The 24,434-nt window shown below is 45.8% G+C and overlaps 1 protein-coding gene across 1 annotated transcript in view; it reads right to left on the bottom strand.

Annotated features, from left to right (window-relative positions):
- Positions 1 to 2,487: 2,487 nt before the first annotated feature.
- Positions 2,488 to 24,434, bottom strand: part of GAP43 (growth associated protein 43) — a 63,348-nt gene continuing 41,401 nt past the window's right edge. Inside the window, exon 3 of the mRNA XM_065829234.2 lies at positions 2,488 to 8,517. Within this exon, the coding sequence (XP_065685306.1) occupies positions 8,429 to 8,517 (89 nt within the window). The 3' untranslated portion in view covers positions 2,488 to 8,428. The remainder of the gene's footprint in view (positions 8,518 to 24,434) is intronic.

Genomic DNA, 24,434 nt, shown 5'->3' with positions numbered 1-24,434 from the left:
GATAATGAGTCTTATGGCTCGCTCTCTCTCAGCTTAGCATCTACCCATTGCTCCCAAAATGCTAATTACATTTTACTCATAACTGGCTTAATCAACTGCCATAATTAAATTAAGTGCAAAGCGGTGCCTTTCTACCTGAACTCAGCTTGTAGTTCGGGTTGTAGGCTGATGCATTTGCAGGGATTGAAGTTCCCCAAGCCTGTTTCTGCAGCTATGGGAGTCTGTCTTACACAAGCTACCACCTCTCTGCATCCCTGCCTCTCAGATACAGAGTCAGTGGTGCTCCTCTGAGAGAAATGGGCTTTCACTTCCTTACCTCTCTTATTATTCTTGTTCACTGTTCCATGCCAAGCTAAATGAAAATTATTTCCTCTTTAATAAACAAAAGTGGACCTACATTGAGAAAAATATTTTCATTTTTAATAAACAAAAATGGTTTTAGGTACAGAAGTGTGTAATTTCCTTTGGCTTTTTCTGCTCAAATTCAGAGGGCAGCAGCCCCTGTCAGTCTGGGTGCCAGTTCTGCATACAATGGTAAAACATGGCAAAATGTAGCAGATTAGGAGATTGTAAATGTATATTACAGAGTACTTCATGCTGCCTGCAGGGTAAAGGATAGCAGGCTTAGAAATCTGAATGATAGTATGAGAAACACTGGTCTTTTGCCAGTGACCTCAGCAGAGCAATGAAGATGACAAGTCTGCTGTTGGCTTTGCGAAAGACTATGAAAACCCAAAGCTCCTGTTGTGGTTTCCCCAAGAAGAGGTCTCACCCAACCTCTTGTGGGCTAAGCTGGGGACCACCACAGGAATCAGAAACACATCACTCACATCTGACAGAAGCTGGGGAAAGCCTGTCAGTGCAGTCCATGAGTGTAAACAGCAATCTGAAGGGAGTTCATGTGGGCAGAACAGCAATTGGAGGGTGAACACTCAAGGTGAGTCACAGGTTATTTTTTGATGATTTGGGCAGTTTATTTCCAGGTCACAGTGGCAAGAGCATGACACTGGAAATCATACACAAAGAGCTTTGTATGCCCTGTTAGAAAGTCTCTGGTGGAGATTTACATTAGGCTGTTCCAGCTGACACATGCGCCATGTGTGCCAGCCTCCTGCCCCCCTCTCTTGTGTAGAAGATAAAAGAGTGCAAGGCAGCCTTGCTAGCCCAAGACAACCACTTATTTGGAGGGAAGTTCTTGGCTGCCCCTTTACAGGTGTTTTACCCCACTGAAGCAAAGCAAATCTGCCAGGGTTGAGCCCTGCAATCTAATGATGTGGCTAATTGAAACTACTTGATTTTGAATGCTAAATATTTGTTTGCACACAAGCTGGAGTCCACGCCTTTTTTGGAGAAGCCATGGGGCAACCGATGATTACATGCAAGAATACAAACATCTAATTGCGTCATTTTCATTTGTAAATTGGCACTTTATGCAGAACCCGTGTGAGGTGCTGAGGTCTGCTCTCTTTCCCAGGCAGCTCCTTGGAGCCTCATCAGGAATTTTCCTGGGCCTTTGCTAAGCCAGCTGCTGTATTTCAAAGATGAGTTGCAAGTGATTTCTAAGTGGTGGTTGCAAAGCTTCCTGGGATGAATAGATGTGATAAAAATGCTTGATTTCAGCTCTGCTCTTGAGCTGCTGACAGATACAACACAGCATGAAGTCAGCAGCATAGCACAGCTTGGGCAGCAATGGCTGCTCTGCTCATATTTCCTTGCACTTGGCACAAAGTTGATGCTGAGGGAAAGAATTTGGTGGGACTTCTTAGGTGCTGAAATATATATTCCTATCTCAAAAACTTCTGGACTTTCCCAGTGAACTACTGAAGCTTTAAATCTGATGACAAATTTGATACCTTTTAGATACATTTGCACAAGATTGCCTGGTTGTCTGAAAAAAATTTATTCCATTTTGTACTCACTTTTCCATAAACATGCTGAGTGCTTTACTGCATGGTGACCCACATCACCATTTCTGCACCCCAGCGGGTGTACTACTCGGAACACCCCAGGCCCAGCATTTTGCCATGGATATTTTGCAGACATGTGGTGCCAGGGCACAGTTTTCCTCAGTTCAGCCTGGTTTCAGGCTAGACAGCCACACACCATCTTTTCCTGGGTCAAGAGTCTCTACAGCAATGTCTGTTTCTTATTATATAAATACCCACTAATTTCACACAGAGAGACCACATCTTCCACCAGGCCTGTATCTTCTACCTCAATAGATATTTAACAACAGGAAAAACATAGCAGGCCTTTTACTTCACCTTTTCATTTTAACATAGCTTTTTACCCAGACAGAATAAGTAGGAAGTATTTCTTTCTGCAGTAATAGGACTCACAAGTAGAAAGTATTTCTTTCCACAGTAATAAGACTTGTCTGAGAAGGTCAAGGGAGAACGGAATGAGATTTTTCGTAAAAGCATTGAAATCCTATACAAGGGTGAAATTTCTATTCCAGAAGCAAATAATTGCACACAACTACATATATCTATAAGTGAGAGACTTTATTTGAACCAATTTTTCAAGTACAGACATCTGTATTATTCTCACTTCTCGGGAATGTTTTCTGCTCATTTTTGAAGCTTGCAACCTTAGGACAATATTCAGGACATATGTGTACATTAGATCTCTGCAGATGGACACATTCATAATGCACAAGTACAATGAGTGAGAGACTCTTTCCAGATCCTCACACAAGAGCATCGGAAATGGGCCGCTCTAATTGTCAAGTTCTGCTCTTATTAGCTTCCAGACACGTCACAGTTCTTGATACTCTCTAGGCTGTAGCCGCCTTCTTCAGGCCCCAATTTACTACCATGTTACTTCAGCTGTATGCCAGTGTAACTCCTCAAAATAGGGCTTAGGTGATGCACAGGGATGTGTTTTGTTCATTGGGAACAGGAATGAGCAGAAAAAACAAGCTATTGGATGAACAGTTCACCTAGGATTTTCTTTTGTGAGAGTAGTCTAGGTCTCAGGCTGGGATTTATTTTTTGGAAGTGACCAGTGGTTCTGGGTGTGTAATAAATGAATCTTGATGGTCAGAGTATACAGGGGACCTGTGGATTGGATCCCAGCAAGATGTCTCTCAAGTTGGGCACTCCAGACATGAGCCACTGAGGTCACTAGCCTGTTCTACAAATCTCGACCTTCTTCTTCCAAGTATTGCTCAACAGAGGAATGTAGTAATAAAGCATTGTAAGTAAGAATGCAGGCTCGCACATGACCTGAGATCAACACCCTGAAAAATGGATAGAGGGTAGTGCTTTCAGGACCACCTAAATGACTCATGATCTTCAGTTCCATTTTGGAAAATGACTGCAGAATTTTAGGCCTGAGACCCCAAATTCGATGCAGAGAGGAGTTTGGACATCCTTCAGCATCTGGGCCTTAGGAGCTTATGTCTTTTTGAAAGCCAGTGAATTGTGTGCTCTTAAGTGCCCATGTCACTTAGGTTATTCTGAAAACTGTACCCTATATACATATGGGTAGATAAGGGGCAGACTTTCACAGGCACAAGTGGCAGTTAGACATGTAACTCCCATTGATTTTTTTTTCCCCCTCGGGGACCTGGAAAATCCCCCCCCCGAGGAGTTGAATCCTCCTCTCGCATTATTTTCACACTAGATTAACACCACTGGTTCCAGTGGAGTGACTCCTGAGTTACCCCAGTGTGAGCGAGAGGAGAACCAGTCCTGAGGTGCTCTAAATATCCAGTGAAAGTGCTATTGTGGCAATGTGGAAAAGCAGGGAATCTAAGCACAGGCCTGGAAGAGGACTCTCACCACCACTCCCCACGTCGCTGAGCTGCAGGTGACCACTGAACGGACTTCTTAGCCAAGAAGGGCCACAAAAACATTCATTCAGGCCCTTCCTTCCACCTCTGCAAACCACAGCTGCTCTCCTTCCTTCCTAAGACACCTGTGACAAACACCAGACCTTCAGTACAAGAAGTCTCACATGCTAGTTTGCCATTCAGAGACCACAGATAAAAAGAAAATCTCCTGTGGGAAGTTTGGTATGAACACCCTCTTTCTTGTTTTCTTCTTTCTTTCTAACCCTCTCTCCTCCAGTCATGGCCATTTCTTTCATTTAGCATGACATGGTCCCCAAGCAATGATGTTTACATTGTCACCATAGGTGAGCTACTTCTAGCTAAGGCCTCTCATGGGGCTGCATTAGGGTTTGGGGTTGGAAAACACTGGGTCTGAAGGGATCTCAGCAGGATGCCTTTCCCCTCCCTTTGGAATGTGGCTCATGGTGGAGCTTCTTGGCTGATGCAACTATTGCAAGGGTTGTGGGCTTTCATATGCTATCAATGTGGATAGTCTGTGGATGCCACAAGCATTGCAAAGCAAGTCCAAATTCACGTGAATGATCTGCTGCATTGACGGGGGTATTAGGTTGGGATTTTTATACTTTTCCAAGGCTTAGTCTAGATGAGGTGAAATGTCAAGATGTGGCCTACATCTGGTACAAGCATTCAGTATAGGTGTGGATCACTAGCATATCTTACTACAGAGGCATGGAAAAAGCCCCTCCTGGACTCTGAATTTCCACAGCACTGTACATGAGGTCAGGCACCATATTCCCAGTGTGAGTCATCCTAACATGACCTTCCCTCTTCATATATAGAGTAACAACCACAGACACCTCCTGGCAAAGCTATATCCTCTTCAGGGAGAGAGGATTAGATATATAGTCCCTGGGGAATTCGTGTTGGCTGTTGCATCAGGAGTAGTGGAAAAGCTCCAACTACTCTGTTGGGCACTCTTTGCTACACTCTTTACTCCTGGGACCTCCTGCCTCTTGTGCTGCTCTCAGCTCACTTAAAATCCTGCTAGAGAAATCATTCCCCAAACACCCCCGTTCTCCTTCCAGTTTCCATCCTATTCTACATCCTTTATACTGTTTCCTTTCAGCCTTTTAATATCTGGCTGAAGAGGCAACTTAAGGAAATCCAAATGCTTTTCTCTGCTTTCTTCCTGTACCCTGAAGACAGCCCAGCTTCCTATACAAATCTTGTGTATTACACATCAAACCACTGCCTGCTCAAGACAGGGTTTTTCTGTGTGCGCTCTCTCACGCTCTCTTTGCCCTGACTCTCTGGCAAGATCAGGACACAGTACAATAAGAAAGATAGGGGGTGCTTGGTTACAGCTTGTAATTTTAAACTGGAACCAAGGGAGAGGAATTAGTGTTTAAATTACTTAGGTTTGCAGTTGGTAACCACATACCCCATTCTCTTTGTGGGGGAAGAAAAACCAAAACACAAACCCCAACCCTTTGTTCTCTAAGCAACATGGCAAAGTGCGTTTTACAAATGGTGACAAAACACACGTGATGCCCCAACCATCAGCCAAGGGGGAGGCACTACGCGAAATATAAAGATAAAACATCCCTGGGGAGAGAAAAATGTTTCTGATTTTTGAGGAGGGAGGAAGGCCTATGTCCAGACATGAGGCAGTTTTATTTTCCTTATAAAGTTAAAAATAGTAATAGTAAAGTGGAGGCAAGATGAAAAATTTGGAGTTTGAAGTCAGAAAAGGAGGGAGACCATGCGGTCTTTGCAGAAACAGGCAAGACAGTCCTTAAAACTCTTGTAAATGGTCATGACAGGAGATGAGGCTAGACATAAACTGTGCTCTCTTCTTCCCGCCTCCTGTCAAACACCTCTCCCACAAATCCTGAGCGCTGAACCTCAGTTCTCTCGACTCAGTACTAGAGACACGGGGCACCTGCAATGTCTGATCTGGGCTGGGCACCTGGTGTGCTACAAACAGCAAACATACTCTGTACCTCTCCTTCCTACGCCTCGGCCCCCTGTGTCCATCAGAGCGCTCTCCCTCCCCAAACACCATCCACCCTCCTGCTGCTTCCATGGCAGAAACGGGCAGGGTGGTGAGACCTGACATACGGTCCAAGCAATGCCTGATGTCCGCGCTACATCTGCTGAATTGAGGTCAGGCTGGAAGGTGTCTCAGGGTTTACCACCCATCATGACATGGGAATATTAGCATATATATCGTTTATGAAGTATGACACAATACCTATCTGTCAGTCAGCCCATCTTTCTATCTATTTATTCTGTCTAATCTACTTTAGCTAGCTACATTTCACTATCTCTATCAATCGTCTATTGCTCCATATTATCTAATTTCTTCCTGTCTCTCTCTCATCTTTTTCACTCTAGTCTTTCTTACTCTAGCTATACTCCCCTCTCTCTCCCTATCATCCATCTATCCACTCAGAAATCTTTTCCCCCTCTTCTCTCTAACCCCTGTTTAAAAAAATCTCTGTTCAATCTCTCTCCCACTCTCTCTTTCCCTCTCTTTTTTAAAATCCTCCCACTCTTTCTCTCTCCTATTTCTACACAATGCCAGGAAGCACATGGACATGAATCCTGACGCATTTGGATGGCACTTCCAGTGAGCGGTCTACGTTCAAACCGATCATCTCTGAGGAGACACCGTTCATCTTTTCTCCCTATTTCCAACAAAGAGATGGAGGAGAACAAAGGAGAAGGGCAAGGGAGGGCCAGCTAACCCTCTGAAGGCTGTGGGGCTGACAGTTCAAGTGTCAACCACCAAGGGACGTTGGGGCTGTCAGCAGACCCATCTTTGAGGGATTACTGCTGTGAGGCCAATTTAATTGTGGCCCTGCAGCGCCGTACAGCAATCCTGCAGGCTACGCTGGCTGCCGTTGCCAATGCGGCCAGGGAACCATACACAAGCTGGGGGGGAAAGCACATGATAATAATCACGGCAGTGAAGTAGCAATAACTAGGATTTCATGAAAGCCCGGTTGTGAATACATTTTAACTGTTCACTCTTGCAGCTCATAAACAGAGCAGCAGGCCCCGTCGCTGTTCACACTCAGGCCTGGATGTCCGTCAGCCATCCACTGGGACAGGGCTGGGTCAAGCAGGCATGCGGTTGGCACATACCAGGGAATACCCTGCACCCCATGGTAATGGAGATTGACAGGGTGGTGCTCTGCCCACAGCACTAAGCCTGAACCATGATTTTAGCTGGCTGTGGGGGACAGCCGTAAGTGACAGCTAGAAGCCTTGACCCTTGTTAGAGCTAGGTGAACTAACCTGCGTTTCACCAGGGAGCAGGACTGAGATATTCCTCAAAGTGCTCTCAACTGGCTGTTATGCTACTAGACCTTGTCATCCCCATGTGCCTATTTGCTCAATGTATTGGCCCAATTTATTTTGCCAAACAGAACATTTTTGAAGGGCCACACTACATTACTCAATAACTTCTCCAACCCCAGCCGGGTGGGGTGAGCATCACCCTGCCGATGGGGGAGCCCAGGCCCAAGAACCCTGTCCCATCCTGGCCCTCGGTGCTGCCCTCAGCAGGGGCTGGACCTTCAGCATGGACCAAAGCTGATCCCTCTGCTGGAACCCAAGTGGGCTGCCTGGGCTGATACCTCCAAGGTCACCATGCTTCTCTGAATGCGGGCCTAGAGGTCTCCTAGAGGGCCACTTATTTTCTTCTTTTCTAAAGCTGATTTTGCTACTTTCATTATTTATGTCAGAGCTAATGCCTCACTCAAAATCCAAGCCTGCCTCCCTTACAGCTTCTCTCAGCAGTGCCAGGGAGAGTGGTTGGTCACTGACTGGTGGCCAAGGAGGACAGCAGAGCCACGCAAGAAGTGGCCCACCAAAGACCGCAGGCCAGCAGGATGTACGGCAGCATAGAAATGCGACACGGTGGTATTAATGATCATTATTCTCATTTATTATAATTATTGTTCAGTTTGAAAAAGGAGCCTGGAGCCAAGTATTACGCTAATTGGCACATTTTTTTGTTTTTGTTTTAGTTCTGAAAACAAACTGGGGTTCAGTATGATTTTTCTTTTCATTTGTTTGTTGGGTTTGGTCTTTTTTTTTTCTTTCGTTCATTCCATCACATTGAAAAAGGAAGAAAAGGATTTTTTTTTTTTTCCTCTTTTTTTTTAACTCACTCGGTAAGTCTGGACTCCTCGGATGAACGTAACATTGCACACACACACACTTGGAGAGGAGAGAGAGGGGAGAGAGAGAGAGAGAGAGAGCGCGCTCGCGGTGGGCAGACAGACACACGCACGCGCCAGGTCAAAGAACTCTGATACAGTGCAAGAATTTTCCCAAAATGATTGGATCATCATTACCAAAAAACTCGCCATAACAACACCAAGAAACAAAGAAATGTTTAAGCCACACTGTTTGACTGGGATTTTTCCTGCTTTTTTTTTTTTTTTTTTTTCCTTTAAATGTTTGCCACACAGAGAGAAAAAGGGTTTAAGTGGGAATGGGAGAGGGATGGACAGGCTCACAGATGTGAGCAGGAAGCGGGGAGATCGAGATTGGGGTGGGAAGGAAGGATAGAGGATAGGGGGAGGGAGGGAGGGGCAATGGGGAGTCATTTCTTAATGTTCAGGCATTTTCTTGGTCCGCCTTGCTCTCTTCTTCTTTCACTTCTTCCTGCTGGGCACTTTCAGTAGGTTTGGTTTCTTCTACAGCATCTAGTGGGGAAAGAGATGGTCCAGGGTTAGTGAGCCATTTATCTAGAGCATCCTGCACATGCACACAGCCATCACACGATGGACTGCATGGCTTCAGGCTTCTCTCTCCCCAGAGTGACCCAGGTCTCAAAGTTCCTGGCACTTCTGCAGCATGGAAAGAACATGCCAGGGTTCAGCCCGGCAGATGAGTGTATAGCTCTCATGGAACACCTCCAGCCTTGCCAGAAAGCACATGCAACTGGAAGGAGCTGGCTAGCGCGCTGCTGATGTGACAGGCAACTGTCGTTCATTTAATCAGGTGCGCTGATTAGACTCTGGGCTTACCACCTAGATGAGACTCCTGTATTACCTTTTTACTGAACCCAACGACTGTGCCAACCATTGTTGAATTGTTGCCCCCTAATTAGTTCTACAGATTCTTCCAACTGAGTCTCAAAGAGGTCATGAAGAGAAAATTCTACATGCACTTGAAGCTTGCAAGACCCAGAGGGAAAAAATTTATAACCTGTAACTCAGACTTCTCTTAGACAGAACAGAGATCTAGAGAGATGTCTCTAAGCCTTCAAGAACAGGAGCCTTCAGCTGGGACATTGTCACATCTCTCCAGTTTTCTAGGCTTTCCTTTCGAAGGTAGAGCTGCCCCAGGGGCAAACAATGAGTGTAACTGGAGTCTGGGTCTGCCTGTCAACCAGAAATCTTGTTCTGACACACCATTCACACAAGAAATTAAAATGAATGCCAGGAGCAATCCCACAAAAATGAACTAGACAGGAGATCAGAACTGAGGAGAAGGCAGAGGCAGCCAGGAGGGACAAGGTAAATGAAAGGAGCACCCCTCAAACTGGAGTGATCTTGCTGGATCAATCCACCCTGAGATAACAAGCCCCTCTCATTGCAGCAGGACAAATTTAATTGTCTCTGAGTTCCTGCTGACCAGCTTTCATCATCTCTAGATCATGATATGCTAACATGTTCCTGGGCCTCTTTCAGAGGTCCTGCTAAGGTCTGTGCACCATGTGGACTTCTTTTTAGAGGTGAAGGTGATGGTTCACCCAGGGCTGCAGGTCTCTAAGGTAGAAGAACGCACAAGGGTCTTAGTGCACTGTAGTGATCACTCTGCTCCATTCCCATCTCTCTCCATTCCTCATTGACTTCCCCCACCCCCTTGGCCCCCGACACATACTCACAGACCATGGAGAGGCCAAGCAAGGAGTATCACCCCAGATTTGGGATAAAGAACAGGGAAAGATATACTGAAGAGCTGAGTGGTGTGGGACAGACCAGAAGATTGGTATGCCACATACCTCAGTGCTGGCACTTGACATACCTCCATAGCATCACTGTGTCTCTGGTGGTCATTCACAGAGGACTGTGGGGTCCCTTTGAACTGGATGGTTCCTGGTTTCTCTGATGGGCTATCAGATTGCATTACACAAGCAAATAAAATGGGCCAGGGACTGCTCTCTGGCCCTGAGACCAGCTGGTATCACACAGCTCATGTCCATATGGCTAAAATCTCTCTCTCTCCAGAACAGGGTGGCTGTGTCTGGGAGCTGTCTGGGGAAAAGCTAGCTGGCTTATTCAAAAAACACACCATGGTCCATGCTGTCATCTTAACAATACAGATGTTCACAAGCCAATATTTAGTTTGTGGGGACCAGCATCCTCATACCCATGTTTAGCATTAGTGAGAATGCTAATCAGGATGTGAACCTTTCTTTACTGACACCATTAATGCATATTGGCCTGGTCCATTCAATGCCATCAGATGGCAGACTTGTATTTGCTTCCAACACTGGCAGTAGGTGCTGCATTCTCACTTCTCTCTCCCCCTCAGCTATTTAGCCTCTTTTTTAGATTACTTCCTACCCACCATTTCCATATGGATCATCTTTAACTTGTGTGCAACTTCCCATCCTGAATCATCTTCATTAAAGGCTCTGCTTCTGGACCTTCAAATACTTTTTGTCTTAGTAAACACTGACTGCTGCTTTTCCAAAAGCAAAAAGTCTGTGGGAACAACCAACCCCATTGCTCAGTTCCACAGCCTGAACCCCTGCACCTGCAAAGCTCCTGTCAGCAAAAACATCTGTGGACTTGTTTCCCCTGGACACTGAACAGCTAAATAAAGTGCTACACAAGTACTCCTATATATGGTACAGCCACAGTCATGAACTAAAGACAGAATAGGCTACTGATTAAAATACGATGCAAGTATTATCAGAAGGCAAAGCAGGCCAGCTTGCCCTAGTTTTTTTAATTTTCCTGAAAGACTTGATCACACTTCACTGGGGAGGGAGGGGAGTCCTTTTAATCCTGCTCTTCTCCAAGGCGTTCACAGCAGGAGACACACTGAATTATGGACCCAAAAGCAGAATCCCAATGAACAACCATCTACCCCTAAATTTAAGCCAAAAGACTATCGTTACCCAGCAGCAAACAATGCTTTGCTCTAAGGCTCTGATAGATCCTATTAAAGCAGAATTTCTGTTTTGTCTGCATGTAAATGCAAGATGAATGAAAGAGCAACAAACGGTAGGCAATGCTTCAAGAACACAAGCCCTGATGCTATATTGCATTATGTTTAAAACTTTTTGTGTGTTCCTGATGAAAATATGCAGAGATTTTAGCTGGCAGTCCCCACAGCATCCTCAGGACAGCACAAAACACACCAAGCACAGGGACAGACCCTGGGAGGCCCTGCATACCTGTTGCAATACTGAGTGCCAAGACATACCAGATGCCCCCGTTACATCGGCAGCTGAAAGTGGGGTCCAGCTCCTACAGTGGTAAGCTCTTGACAATGGTCCTAGTGGGATGGGCAGGAAATCTGGTTGCCCTCAAAGTGGCGGAGCTGACAACTCTGGTGACACAGGGTAGCTCACAATGTTTCCTGTGGTGTTCTCGGCCTTAGGACAAACAGACAGGTTGAAACACAATTTTCTGTCGTGTTTTGTTCCCTTTTGGCTCACCACAGTAGCAAATCTAATTTCCAGGGAGAGCTTGTGGCACCCAGAGATCCCTGTCTGGCAGAGGAATTGCACAGGGGTGCCTCGCTGCCCACGTTGCCCATCTCTGGGGAGCAGTTAATCATAGGCAGGTGACTCTGATGAAGCAGCCCAGAGACTGCACTGATTTCTGCCATGGCTGAAATAGCCTGGACTGAGTCTGAGGTCATGGAGCAGCAGAAAGGATTTAAAGTCAGTTCACCACATATTCAGGTCAGCAGAGATGAATCATACAAACCAAATGCTGGACATGGCAAACTAGAGCAAATTTTCCTGATTGTGTATGTCCTAACTATAAACAAGAGGTCTACATTTTTGAATAAGAGTTATCACAGAAAATTCAGTCAACCACTCTCCCTCCTTTTTCTTGCATAGTATTGAAGCAATAAGTGGAAATACCCTGTGCACTGTTACACCCTACTAAGCTATGTCTTATTTTGTAATAGCTTTAGCAGGATTTCACTGATCTTTGAGATGAGGTAAAAGAAGCAACCTGGTGTTATTATACAGTAATAAAATTTAGCAAGAAGTAATATCACAAAGGATAAAAAATTCAGCACAAAAAATAAAGTTCAAGCTGTGGCACTGCTAAACCACAGCAGTGAAAAGAACAGGATTCTCTCTGTGCAATGGGAGCAAAGTAGCACAACCCTACTGACATTAGGGCTGGTTAATAGCAGTTTCTGATTCACAAAGGAGAGGCGAGACAGTTTGTCTGACTCACCCTTCACCAGTTTGTTTGATGCAGGTTATTTCTGCAGCATGTTCTCTGGGGTTTTCTCCAGCCTAGTTTTCAGTGTTCCTCCTTTTGGATGGCAAGGTATCCCCGGAGAGATAAGTAGATAGCTATCCTCAGGATTTCATACATCAGAGAGGATATTTCTTGCATTGCTTTTTTACCCAATACTAGTCTTGATTTCCCACTTCCTTGAACTCTGGGCTGTTGCACCTGTTGGTTTCTAGTGGACAGATATGGCTATACAGACAGAACTGCACAGCCTTGGCATTTTACATTAAGTTTGCACTTCTTTGGAATAGGTGTAAAAGGTGACAAAAAAGCAGCTGAGAATTCAGGACATTTAGGCAAAATGTTCCATTTCCTGCTTGAGGGAAAAAATATTTCATTCTGGGTGGTCAAATTTCTACCTGTCTAAAATTATTTCCCTTTTGACCATGATAACACTGTGAGATCTCCTCCTGCAAGATTGGAGTCCGCTGTGTCCACTTGCAAGGAAGAGAACAAGCAGGAGGCAGTGAGATATTTCTTAAGATGGACCTGGACTGAGGCAGCACCAAGATGCACGTGAAGAGATCATGAAACGGGAAAGCTGAAGTGGGAGTGGATGGACGTATCACTTCACTCCAGACATCCACAGAGACTTCTCCAGCTGATCTTCTCACATGCTCCTTTTCTAATTAGTGGAAATAACCACGACATTTCTAGAACTCTATGAACTTGACCTATTTGGTTGCCTGCTTTAGGACAAGAGTAGTTGCAGCCTGTGAACACCTACACCTTTAGCAAGCCAAGGTGGAAACATCCACATTTGTTGTAGAGCACTTCAGCCACAGACCAAAAAGAAGGGTCCAAACTACACAACGAGAATAAAACACATGTATGCATGGAGGAAACAGAACAGAAGGGGAGGCTGAACTGTAATATGAAGCTTGAAAAGGGGCCGGAAGTAAAATCTGTCCTGAAGGATAAAGCAGGAATGGATAGGTCCAAAAGCTAATGCCTCCTCTATCCCCCACAAACAAGACCACCAGCAAAACCCACCTAGTTTGTGCTTGCAATCATGAGCCTCACTGTTTTTTTAATGCACACTAGTCATCACTTGCACTGTTCCTGGTTATTCCAGGCCCATGATTGCCCCTAGACACAGCTTTGAGATTTTAGTTTGTTCTGCAGCTTTGCCTTTTCTTTCAGTCTTCTGAAGTTTATACTGCAGTCCAAACCATTCTATAGCATGACATAATTTTGCCAAAGAGACGAGCATTTGTGAGCTGAGCTGCCACCAACCTCACTTCAATCTAGCACCCTGGATGGGGAAGCCAAGTTGAGAAAAATTTTGGGCAGCCAAGTTTAGAAAAGTTTTGGGCAGCCTCAGACAAACCTTAAGCTGCAGAATTGCTTAAGCAATAGAGCTGCATGGTGGAGGGGCTAAAGTGCATCTGCTTCCCAGCTGAAGGGCCCGTGTTAAAGACATGCTTCATACCTACAGCTCCAACTGGTACCTGCTAGGGAACTGCTTTGCCCATGGAAAGGAAAAAACATGGAAGTGAACTACAGATCCTTGCTGAAATAGCGTCTTAGCTCCTCTTCCCCCTCAGCACCCCATTTATTTCCTGGAAAGGGTGAGAGTCACCTCTGTGAGCCCCGTTGGGAAGCAAACACCTTGGACATATGCCACTCTGGTTGCTGTGAAGCTGAAGCAGGCACACAAGCAGCAGTTTTTTGCTGGATGGTGGTACTTAGAGCTGCCTTTGCCTATGCTGTGCTCTAATGGCTGAGTGTGCAGGCTCCTCTCCAAGTCTCTCCACTGCCCTACATTAGTGAAATTAGGTTGAGTGGATTTCCGGGTAAAACACTGTCTCTTGGGACCTGCCCAGCTCCCGTTTGACTTGCCAAGATTAATTAAATCAGAGCAGACATCAGCTTATGACCACAGTAGCAGCAACCTCTCTGCTGATAATTTCTTTTGTGGCTGGTGGCTTGGGTTTTGTTTTCCTTTTTGTGTCTGTTCCACTGCAGATCTTTAAATTACCACTGCTGATGCCAGGAGAAGAGAAACTGCACAAACACTCTGGGATTTTGCTTTTGCTGCTTTCCCATTGTTTGCATAATTATTGCTGATATTGATTGTGCAGCTAGAACTCTCCCATGCCTTCATGCTAAAGTATTGCCCAGATCTACTCAGCCATGGCTCTTCCTTTAGCATTTGTCATGCTCACTCCTTTCTCCCTCTGTTGTCTGCCAACTACAGCTTGGTCAGAGGTGGAACAGAAAACCTGTGCCTCGTCTGGTCTCCTCTTTGCTCCCAAATACTAATCTGGGTTTTCCTACCCTGTTATAAGCAGAGCTTATCTGCCCCAGAGACAACTCTGTTTAGAGACATTTTTTGGGGAGGGTGAGGAGCACTGGAAGGCCCCATTTAAAATCCCTGACCTGAGCCTCTCCTAGTTTTAATGACATTTGGATCCAGATTTGGATCCAAGCTTCACAGCTTGATTCATCTGTCCCGATCCATCTGTCCTTCTAGCCAGCCAGACGCTGATTCCAGGCAGGCGATGGTAGGTCTGAGACTGCTGAAACAAGATGCACTTCAGGTTCAGAGCTATTGTTTATACAGTTCTCTTCACAATCCAAGTTAGCCCATTGCAGTCAGCCCTATGATGCATCATATGCAGTGCTAAAATCCTACGCCCTCCCAACTCACCACTTCTGAAAACTGCCAGATTTATCCTGGCCCAGCAAAACACTGTGAAATGAAGGAACTGGGTATTTCAGGTGAGTGGCTGTGTCGGGTCTAGGGGATTGACTTGCATGATTTCTCCCAAACTCCTGGTGAACCCTCACTCACTACAGACAGACCTGGGGTATCACCTGGTTCCTGCGAGCCCTCCGAGTCTTGGTGGGCACATGGGACCTGGGGGATCTGCATACCCTTGGTAAACCCTGTAACAAGGTGGTGGGGAGGGATGATCCTACTGCAAGCAGCATGCAGGACATCCAGGGAAGTTGCCCAGTAACTACTGGAAATAAGCAGGCAAAGCCACCTGTTAAGGTTAAAATAAAAAGGTGAATATGACCACAATATAAGGTAGTTTGGGCCGCCTACTCCTGGACTGCTTCCTCTTTGTTTCAGCACCATGTATGTCAGCCTCATTTGCTCCAGCAGAGAGGAAAAAAATAACAACTTCTGCCAGTCCCATGGCTGATGACTCTGGTCCAAGCTTGGATGGCTGCCTCATCTTCTGATCCTGCAAAATCCTCAGAGGACAGTCAGCCCCAGTTCTGTCGCCCCAGCTGCCTTTGCGCTTTGTCAGGCCCAAGATCCAGTGGCCTAGGGATTTCTTCTCCCTGTCCTCCTGCCCAGTGCCTTTCTTCCCCCAGCACCACCAGGGAAATCCCACCCTGCATCAGCATCTGTGCGTGCAGTAGATGGAAAAGAAGGGAGCAGTGGGAGAGATGCTCAGGGTGCACAGCTGTGGGGAGGGGGTGCGGAGGTGAGTCAAGCTTGCAGCTCCACTGCAAAGCATCTTTCACAGTGTCTAGACACCAGCTGCTTTGTTGCCATGGAAACTCCCCAACTTTGGCTGATGGGAGAGAGCAGTGAGGTCTCCAGAGAAATGGGAGTGGTGCAGGAAGAGGGTGGAGAGAGAAAAGGGAAGATGTTCCTTGTGAATGTGAGGTGTTAACCCTGTTACAGTGACATTGGCAGATATTTTTGCTTCCTGGAAAATGCGAAAAAAGTGTCTCTTCTTTCTTCTACTGCCATTTCCTTCCCACACCCATGGAGGCAGCCAGGCCTGAAGGCTGAGACAAATGACGTGCTTACTTTTGGCTGGTAATTTATTCCTGCGTATTACCAGCACTTTTGGCACAAATTTCCTGTTTACAATGCTTATAACTGGGCAATTACAATCCAGCTAGGGCTGGAAGAAGCCTACCAGAATGGTTAGGTTTTCAGACTGTAAGATCTCCTTTAACAATGCCATTCTCTTGGCTAGCATCATTGCTACAAGCAACCGTAGCTCCAGGGAAGATGAGCTGCTCCCACCTGGCAGCAGTGAGATCTGTTGTGGTGTTTCTGTAGGGATGCCTTCTTGCACCAGAAAGTGGTGGGCAAGTGGGAGGCTGTGTAGTACAGTGGCTGAAAAGGAGGTAAAAGAGCCCTTTTGGGATGAGGCTGCCTTGGAGGTAGATATTTTGTACTGGTATTGAGCGGCCTCCTGCCAAACAGCATCAAAGGTGCTGACCTCAACAGACTCCTACCAAGGCTTCATGGTCTTTACAGCCAGGGAACGTGAAGTGGAGAAATGGGAAGTGACTTATGCAGGGTGTCCCCAGCCATCAGCTGGGATCAGAGTTAATCTGATTCCAAATCAGTTGCTCAGCTGCCCTGATGGAGCAGAAAGGCTCCCTTCAGGCGAGGTTCCAAGCTACCCATCTCTCCATCTCCCCAAAAAAGGGTAAGCCAGAGACAAAGACACCTCTGCAGACACTCAGACCACAGTTCTTCATTATCCACTACTTGACTTTCCAGCAAGGTAGCGTACTGGTCTTTTTAGGTACAATATCCAGACCGTAACAGATATATAAGGTAAAACAGGGTATAATATCCAGATCATACATTCATTATGAACCCAGATCTTTGTGAATGTCAAGAGCTGTCTTCTACTGTGACCTTCCCAAATTGCTACAGGCAACCAGCAATGTAAGTATTTATCCGGTCTTTGTCACCACAACAATGGCCTGACTCACAGACATGGAGATATTTTATTCTTGTGGCATCCCAGTGAAGAAAGCGAAGGCTTTTATCTGCATTTTAGAGTGAGCAAAGCATGAAGAATTGGGCTGTGGCCACACAAAAGCTTGTAGTGTACCCAGGAGGTTGAGTCCCCTTGGCTTTTCATTCCAGCATCTCAACCAGCCACTCTGCACACAGCAACACTTAAAAATGTGTGATGCCTTGGTCCTGTGATTTCTGAAATTCCACAAAGTCCTAATTTGAGCCCAAAACTGGAGGTGTAGCAATCTCAGCAATACTCACCCTCCCAACTATCACAGGAAGGTGGGTAGAAGAAAGGCATTCATTACTTCACCTGAGGAAAAGCTAAGAAGAAATTATCCACAAGCTGTTAATTTCTCTTCCCATGCCCCTGTTTATTTCACACAGGTCCTGCAGACCAGAAAGGCTACTCTTTTTAATTCCTTAAATAACTTGTGATTCGAACAGCTTGAACATAGAGGTTTTTACTTGTTTCCAGCTGTAGAATGTAACAGTTGGCAGCTATTCTTGGCATACATGTTGGAAAACAGGATGTCACCATCTCATGCAATGGTATTATTTTGTGTAATCCATCTTTTCCCCCTTTCTGGGTTAAGTTCTGGAGGATGGCTTAGAAACAGGGAGCATGTGTGGGAACAGAAGAACAAGCACTTGATACACCATATTCATTTATTCTTCAGCCTTTCTAGCGTGGCTGCCCTGTGAGATCATAAGGGAGAAATCAGAGGAAAGATAAGAAGAACTGGAAGTACTCTGTGGAGATCATGGCCAAGTGAGCAAAATGAAGACTTATTGAAGCAAATGATAGTGATTCCTGTACAGCCAGGACATTTCTAGTGAATTCAGGGAGTGAAGCTTAGAGCCCTTTGGGGATGGAGGTTTGGTTTTGGAGAGGCCTGGCAGATGCACGGAGAATAGCACAGCAAGTGACAGAAGTTTGATAGACAGATCAGAGCCTCAGAGGTCTGCCCGTCTTACAGCTCCACTGATCAGCTTGGCCATCGTGGTAGAATCAGTAGGGGGATGAAAATGAATCCAAAATTGTGGCAGACTGCTGGCATTCATGCACCACTGATCCTGAAATAAAGAGGGTTAAGGAGGGGAAGGAAACATGCAGAGTGCTAGAGCCTTTGGGTTCTCCATGTACAGCTCCTACCTCATCACACAGGACTGGCTGTGAGGCTGGTCTCCTCCCCTGCCCCAGCAAAGGTGGCCAGGGAAAAGAGGTCAGAGGAGGAAATCTTCTGTAATTGCAGCAAAAAGGTCTAAAAATTCCTTCAGTGCATCCAGAATTAATGCACTGCTCCTCCCTTCATACTTCTCCGCCTTCAGCTGTCGGTGGCAGCAAAACAAATTGCTGCAGCCCTTACTACAAACTACGCTCCCATTTCCCTTCCCCCAGCCCAAAAGACATGTGCCATTCATAAGCTGCCTGACTGCTGGTCTCCATTATTAAAGCCTAGAAGGCTGATAAATTGGGGATTCACGGAGCCTGCAAGCCTCCAGCAACCAGATTGCCATGGAAACCGGAGGCAGCCTCCATCTCCAGCAGAAATGATATTGATCTAGCTGAGGGCAGGGAATTGCAATCAAGAAGAGGATATAAAATACCACTTTTCCCTTCGCTATCCTCCCATTTTGTGTTTAAATGAAGGAGAAATTTCATTTAGAGATCATTAGTTTGTTTCTGTCCATCTTCACACACCAAAGGTCTGTAAATTGGATGCTAAAATGAATTAAGTGCCCGTTGTCAGGCCTTCCACAGCCATCTTGTTGATAACTGTCCCCAGCAGCTGCAACACCAACACCACCAGCTCTTTGCATTAAAGATATTACGACTATTTCCCATACGCACAGCTAGTGTGCACACCTGTAGTGTGTTTTATGCAGAGTGGGCACTGAGATACAGCCGCTGCTCTCTAGGAGGCAGTTGAGGCCTGATGCTGTACCCACTGAAGCTCCTGGGAGTCTTTGCTTTTCATTTCCATGAGAGGACGTCATCACATGTGTGACAGCCTGGACATAGGAAGAGGCATTTCAAACTATAACCGCTTCTGTGGAAATCCATATTTCAAGACAATGCAGAGTGGCATGGCAGAGCAACCCTCCCCTCTGCCCAAAATCCCTTGTCTGCTACTGCTTAATCACAGCCCTCCAGGGATGGAAAGATCAGGAGTCATAGCACCTGTCCTGCAAAACTGCGTGGGCAGCTGGGCACTTTGCCCAGCTTACACTGCAAAATCCAGATTCTCCTCGGTCTGTCACCTCATCCCGTGGGTGCCCATGAGAAAGACTAAGGGTTGGGAGGCAAAAAGCCACAGCTTATCTTCAGGTGGGAGTTCAGACTGCATAGTTGACTCTTCTGCCCAAGAAACCCCTGTGACCAGAGGTGTGGTGATGCTGATGCTCAGCCCTAGGGGCAAGGAGGGTGTAGGGCAGCCCTATGGCTGGCACAGGCTGCTTTCAGAGAGCCGAGCTGCACTGTGGGAGCTGCCTGGAAAATCTTTCATCAGCACTCTCATTGCCAGTGGCAGTCTTCTCTGTGAAGGTGGCAGCAGTTAGCATCAGCGATTCTCTTTTTAATTCAAATTTGGGACTTTTTTTTTTAACTCAACCTTCTCCCAGTTTGAGAGGGACTTTTCAGCCTCTGAACTTTCTCAGTGCTGCACTAAGTGAACAGGCACAGTTGTCCCACAGTAGCCATCTCAGTTTAATTGGCTTTTCACAATAACAATTCAATCAGGAGGGTAATGAATTCAGTTTTGGCACGGGGGCATCTGGTGGGGCAGCTGCAAATGCTGGCGAGACCTCATAGGGGCACAGCGAGGCAGCCATACCCAGCCAACCATGTCACAGCAACACAAGGCCAGGTTGCTTCACCTAACACCCCAGAGCACCAGGTATGTCCAGGTTGTCAATGGCAAAGTCAAAGCTCCTCAGTACTGTCCACTGTGGTGGAAAAAGTACACTTACAGGGTGCTAAACCAGCCCTTTGCGGAGCTAGCCTGCAATGATGAGGCTTCTCTCTCACATCAAAGGACATTTCAGCACTGCTAGCCCAAGATGGCCCTGTCTCAGCTGTGGGGCCAAGCAGTAGCACTCCTCCAATATCTCATGTGTACTCAAAGTCTGTGTGAAGCCCAGCTCTGCACAGGTCACAGAGGCTGTAAATTACCACAGCTCTCACTTGAAGAGTTTCTAGATTTTTGGTCAAGGTGGAGCAGCCCATACTTGTGGCTTGGTCACCATCATTTTGACAACAGCTGTCACAGAAGAGGACCTTTTCTGAGGCCTGAGCTGCTCTGAAATTGCACTGAGGCATAAGAAGTGGCACCCCACTGTTTCGTGCTCGTGTTGTCTCCCCTGGTCCTCCCGCTGATTTTATTTGCTGTAAAGGTCCTTGGCTCAGGTCTTGCCTGCTGGCTGCAGAGTGATGTCATGAGATATCCACATGAATGAACACGTCTCTCTTATTCTTCCTCTCCTGCTGGAGCTGTTCCACTTCCACAAATCATTAAATATTCATTGGGCCAGAGGAAAACATTGACTCTGTAGGCCAGTGGTGAAGGCACTCATCTGCAGTGGGGGAGACCAAACTCCACATACTGGCTCCAGCAAATCATAAATAATTTATACAAAGTGGAACAGCTCCAGAAGGAGGGATCAGGAGAAACTTCATTCAACAGCCCAATGGTTTGCTTGCAAAGCTCACTGGATTTCAGTCTCCTAGGGTAAGCCATGGGCATATTTTGTGTTTTGTCTCATCCAGGGAGTACCTGACCCTCACATGCTAGGAGGCAAAGTTTTCTCTCACTACTTTAATCTAGGCTTGACTTCCTCGTTTTGTAGAAACACGTGTATGTGTTTTGCTAGAAATGAGGACAAGAAGTTGTTGTATGCTACATCAGTTGGGAAAGGCTGGAATTTTCTCCTTGTTCCCTGATGTGAAAATCAGTGACTTCATCCATCTTTCTCACACTCATTTGGCTTCAGCCATGAAGAAGGTTTCCAGCTTGAGGCACAAAGAAACATTTTCTTTGTAATTTTGTGTCTCTTTATTGAGTGCAGTGAACAGTTCTGGATTAGTATCTCTTGAGACTGAAGTCTGCTGTTCATCCAGAGAAGCGGGGCTGCTCGGCAGCAGCGCTGTACATTTCTTGCCCCTGCCTTCCTGCTAGGTCTCTGCTGTGTTTGGGAGAGGTTGTGTCATGGACAAGAGGTCAAGTTCAGTCCCTGTGCCTGGCACCATGTTTGGCCACACTGATAAGCCTCCCAATGAAGTCCTGGAAGTAGTGCTGGGACAGGTTTGTGCAAATAGTACCTTCATCCCCAAAGATAAGCTTAAAGGCATGTGCCAAAGCTGTTTACACTGCTGAATGATGTCTCAAACACCCACCAGTCCCTCTGACTTGCAAACCTGCAGCATCATGAATGTCCACCCCAAACTCTAGGAACTGTACTGTGGTACGGGTGCAAGACTGAGCAGGTGTGGTGCAGGGCTAGGAGATCATATAGGTGACAGTCATGCCTGCTTGCTGTTTGGCAATAAAGAAGTTACTTCCTTTCACTGTGCTTTCACCATCTGGATCCCTGGTGTTCCAGGTGAATAATAGACTGTGAACGCAGACAAAGGGCCAGACAGAATTGCCGCTCGTATAAATTGCAGCATCCCTACTGAAGATAACCTCACAGCAGCCCTTTAATCAGATTCTCTGAATAGAGGGCATTTCCATCCCTTCTAAGCACAAGGGAAAGCAGAAGACTAATATTACAATATTGCACTGAGTCCCTGACAGGGGAAGAAACGTACAGACCATTCATGAGCAGGTCTAAAATCAAGACCACAGACTCCTTTAACTCACACGTCCTTCTGAAGTGCAGCAGGGTAGTCTCCACCCAGGGCTTGGTCTTCTGTGGCATGACTGAAGATTACTCTGAATTACTTACAACATTGGCTTAGATTCAACCCTGTAGCTACAGCTGGGGAGTGTTGCCTCCAAGCAGGCTGTAAAAGATGGCAAGAAGGAGGGAAGAAGAAGGGGATCTTGGAAGAGAAATTTTAGGATAGGTAACACAGAATGTCTAAGCTGCAATACATATTCCCATATTTCTAAGCTCACACCCTGAGGGGGTGGAGTCCTATTCTCATCTGAAAATTAGATAGTTGTGGACTTAGTCCACATGAACTTACATTCACACCTTCCTCTTAGAGGCTCATGTCATTTCCAAATCAACAGGTGCTCAAAGCCTTAAGAACAGCAAAGGAGTTTTTAAAAGTACTTTCCACCTCTCCAACTCTAAATCACTTTTACTTTATCCCATTGTCCACCTCTTCAAATGGTTATCCAGTAAGATCTTTGAAACATTTTTCACAATTGCTAAGACAGTTCTGCCAAAGTCAGCAGCACTGGGGAATGCTCCTGCAAACTGGTCACAGTCCTGCCCCCCCACCCCTTTCCCTGTACGTGCCATGCACTGTCAGCTATGGTTCTGCAGCACTGCACCACTTTAGCATTGGCATTTGGATGCTCTTCCAAATGTCAAAGAGATTTTCTTCTTCATTAAGCCCTGTAGGTTACAGGTAATGTCCAGTTATCATTACTAGCATTCCCAATTACTGTGTTTTGTTGAAGGAAGATGGAGAGGTTGAATAGTGTCTTCTACCTTCTGCTTTCTTTCATAATGAAAAGAGGACTTATTTGCTGTTGCCTCAAGGTACACCTGGAAAGTATGTGGTCCTTTGAACACTGGATAATTGGGACCTTATGACCTTTATCTAAGACTTATTTGTATGAAGCCTTGAGTCTCACTTTTCCTGTCATTAGGAGAAGTGCATTTTCATTTACATCTCTGGGCCGGGCCCTGCCCAGGTTTCCATAGTTCTTTTCCTGACTGCTCTGCAGCCCTGCAAAGGGCAAATGTCCAACATGGGCTCCTGGCTACCAGGACATCAGCTGAGATTTTCAGCTCCATTTCAGTGTCCCATGCTGACAGTGATATAGCTAAGGACACAGAAAGAAAAAAGAAACACTTCCACAGATCCCATTCACGTTTGGTGATGATAAAGCCAAGGTTCTTTATCTTGTATAGGTTATTAAAGCTAAGAGATATGCAAAGGAGGTCTTAGCAGGGAATCTAGAACTAGGAAGAAAGTCACAGTTCCAGTAACCTGCAAAAACAGACCACAATCCCCTTCAGAGAACAGCTAAGCACACAATAGCAGCACTCTCCACCATTTAGTTTTCCCTCATACATCGTCATTAAGTGTCTCCTCTTTTTTCTGCCTGGAAGACATTCAACACTGACAGAGAGGAAAGCTAGGGAATGAGGGAGCCCTCCTTTAAGTCAAGCTTGCAGTACTAATGTAGTATTGAGAAAAATATTGTGGTTAGAGACCTGTTCAAATGGAGCTTGCATAAATTGGTTTTTCACAGATCTATTGGAGGTCCAGAACTGGAGGTGAAACCTATCCCACTGATGACAGTGGCTTGATCTGAAAGGCTCCTGTTACTGCTTACATCTTCTTTGGCTCTCTTGGCTCCTGGCCTGTCTCGCAGACCATCATATGCCTGAATAAAATATTCACGCAGTACCTTTACAAATATGAAAACTCCCAAGTCCAAAATGGATGTGGATGTCACTGCAGTCATCAGTGCTCATTGGGTAGCTGTCTTCAAAAAGCAAAGATGTTGGTGTGCATAAGGACTGGGATGAGAAGCAAACCAGAAGAAATATTGCCTTTCTGGAAACAGGTGTATACAAATACAACCTTTTCTGGACTAATTTATACAGTGTTGGTTATCCCATCTCACAAAAGATATTTGCAGATTTAAAGGCTGTACAGAAAAAAGCAAAGATGCTAAAAGGCATGGGAATAATTTCATATAAAAAGCAATTGAAAGCACTGCTTGTGTTTTCTTCAGGAAAGGCAAGGGCTATGGTACTATGCCCTCTGTGCATACTATATGATGCTATATAGAATAATCAATGGCATGAAGTGGGGCTATCGGAAGCTTTTGCTCTTTCTGTGACATAACGTAAGTACAGAAAGATATTTAAGGCAATGGTGGCCAATTCATTGCTGAAATTTCCGGCTATTGTACGGTTGGTTGGAGTTGGGGAAGCTATTGACACTTTGTCAATTGGATAATGCGCATTTATATATGCCATATAAAGCCACAGCTATGATTAGTATCAAAAGAAATAATACATCATGTTTCACTGTTAAACCAAATCCTAGGCAGAAGAGGACAAGGAAGAGTCCTAGTCATAGAGAGGCAGTTTACCCCAAATCTGTCCATGGCAGTATTTGGTGCTAGCCACTGTGAGAAGTACAGTAAATGGACGCTAGATATTACCAATCCAGGGCCTCTAGCAGTTATTTTTATGGACT

This window comes from Patagioenas fasciata, chromosome 1, assembly GCF_037038585.1.
Source record: "Patagioenas fasciata isolate bPatFas1 chromosome 1, bPatFas1.hap1, whole genome shotgun sequence".
Lineage (NCBI taxonomy): Eukaryota > Metazoa > Chordata > Aves > Columbiformes > Columbidae > Patagioenas > Patagioenas fasciata.
The sequence above is the reverse complement of the archived record's forward strand: the minus strand, read 5'-3'. Positions and strand labels throughout refer to the sequence as shown.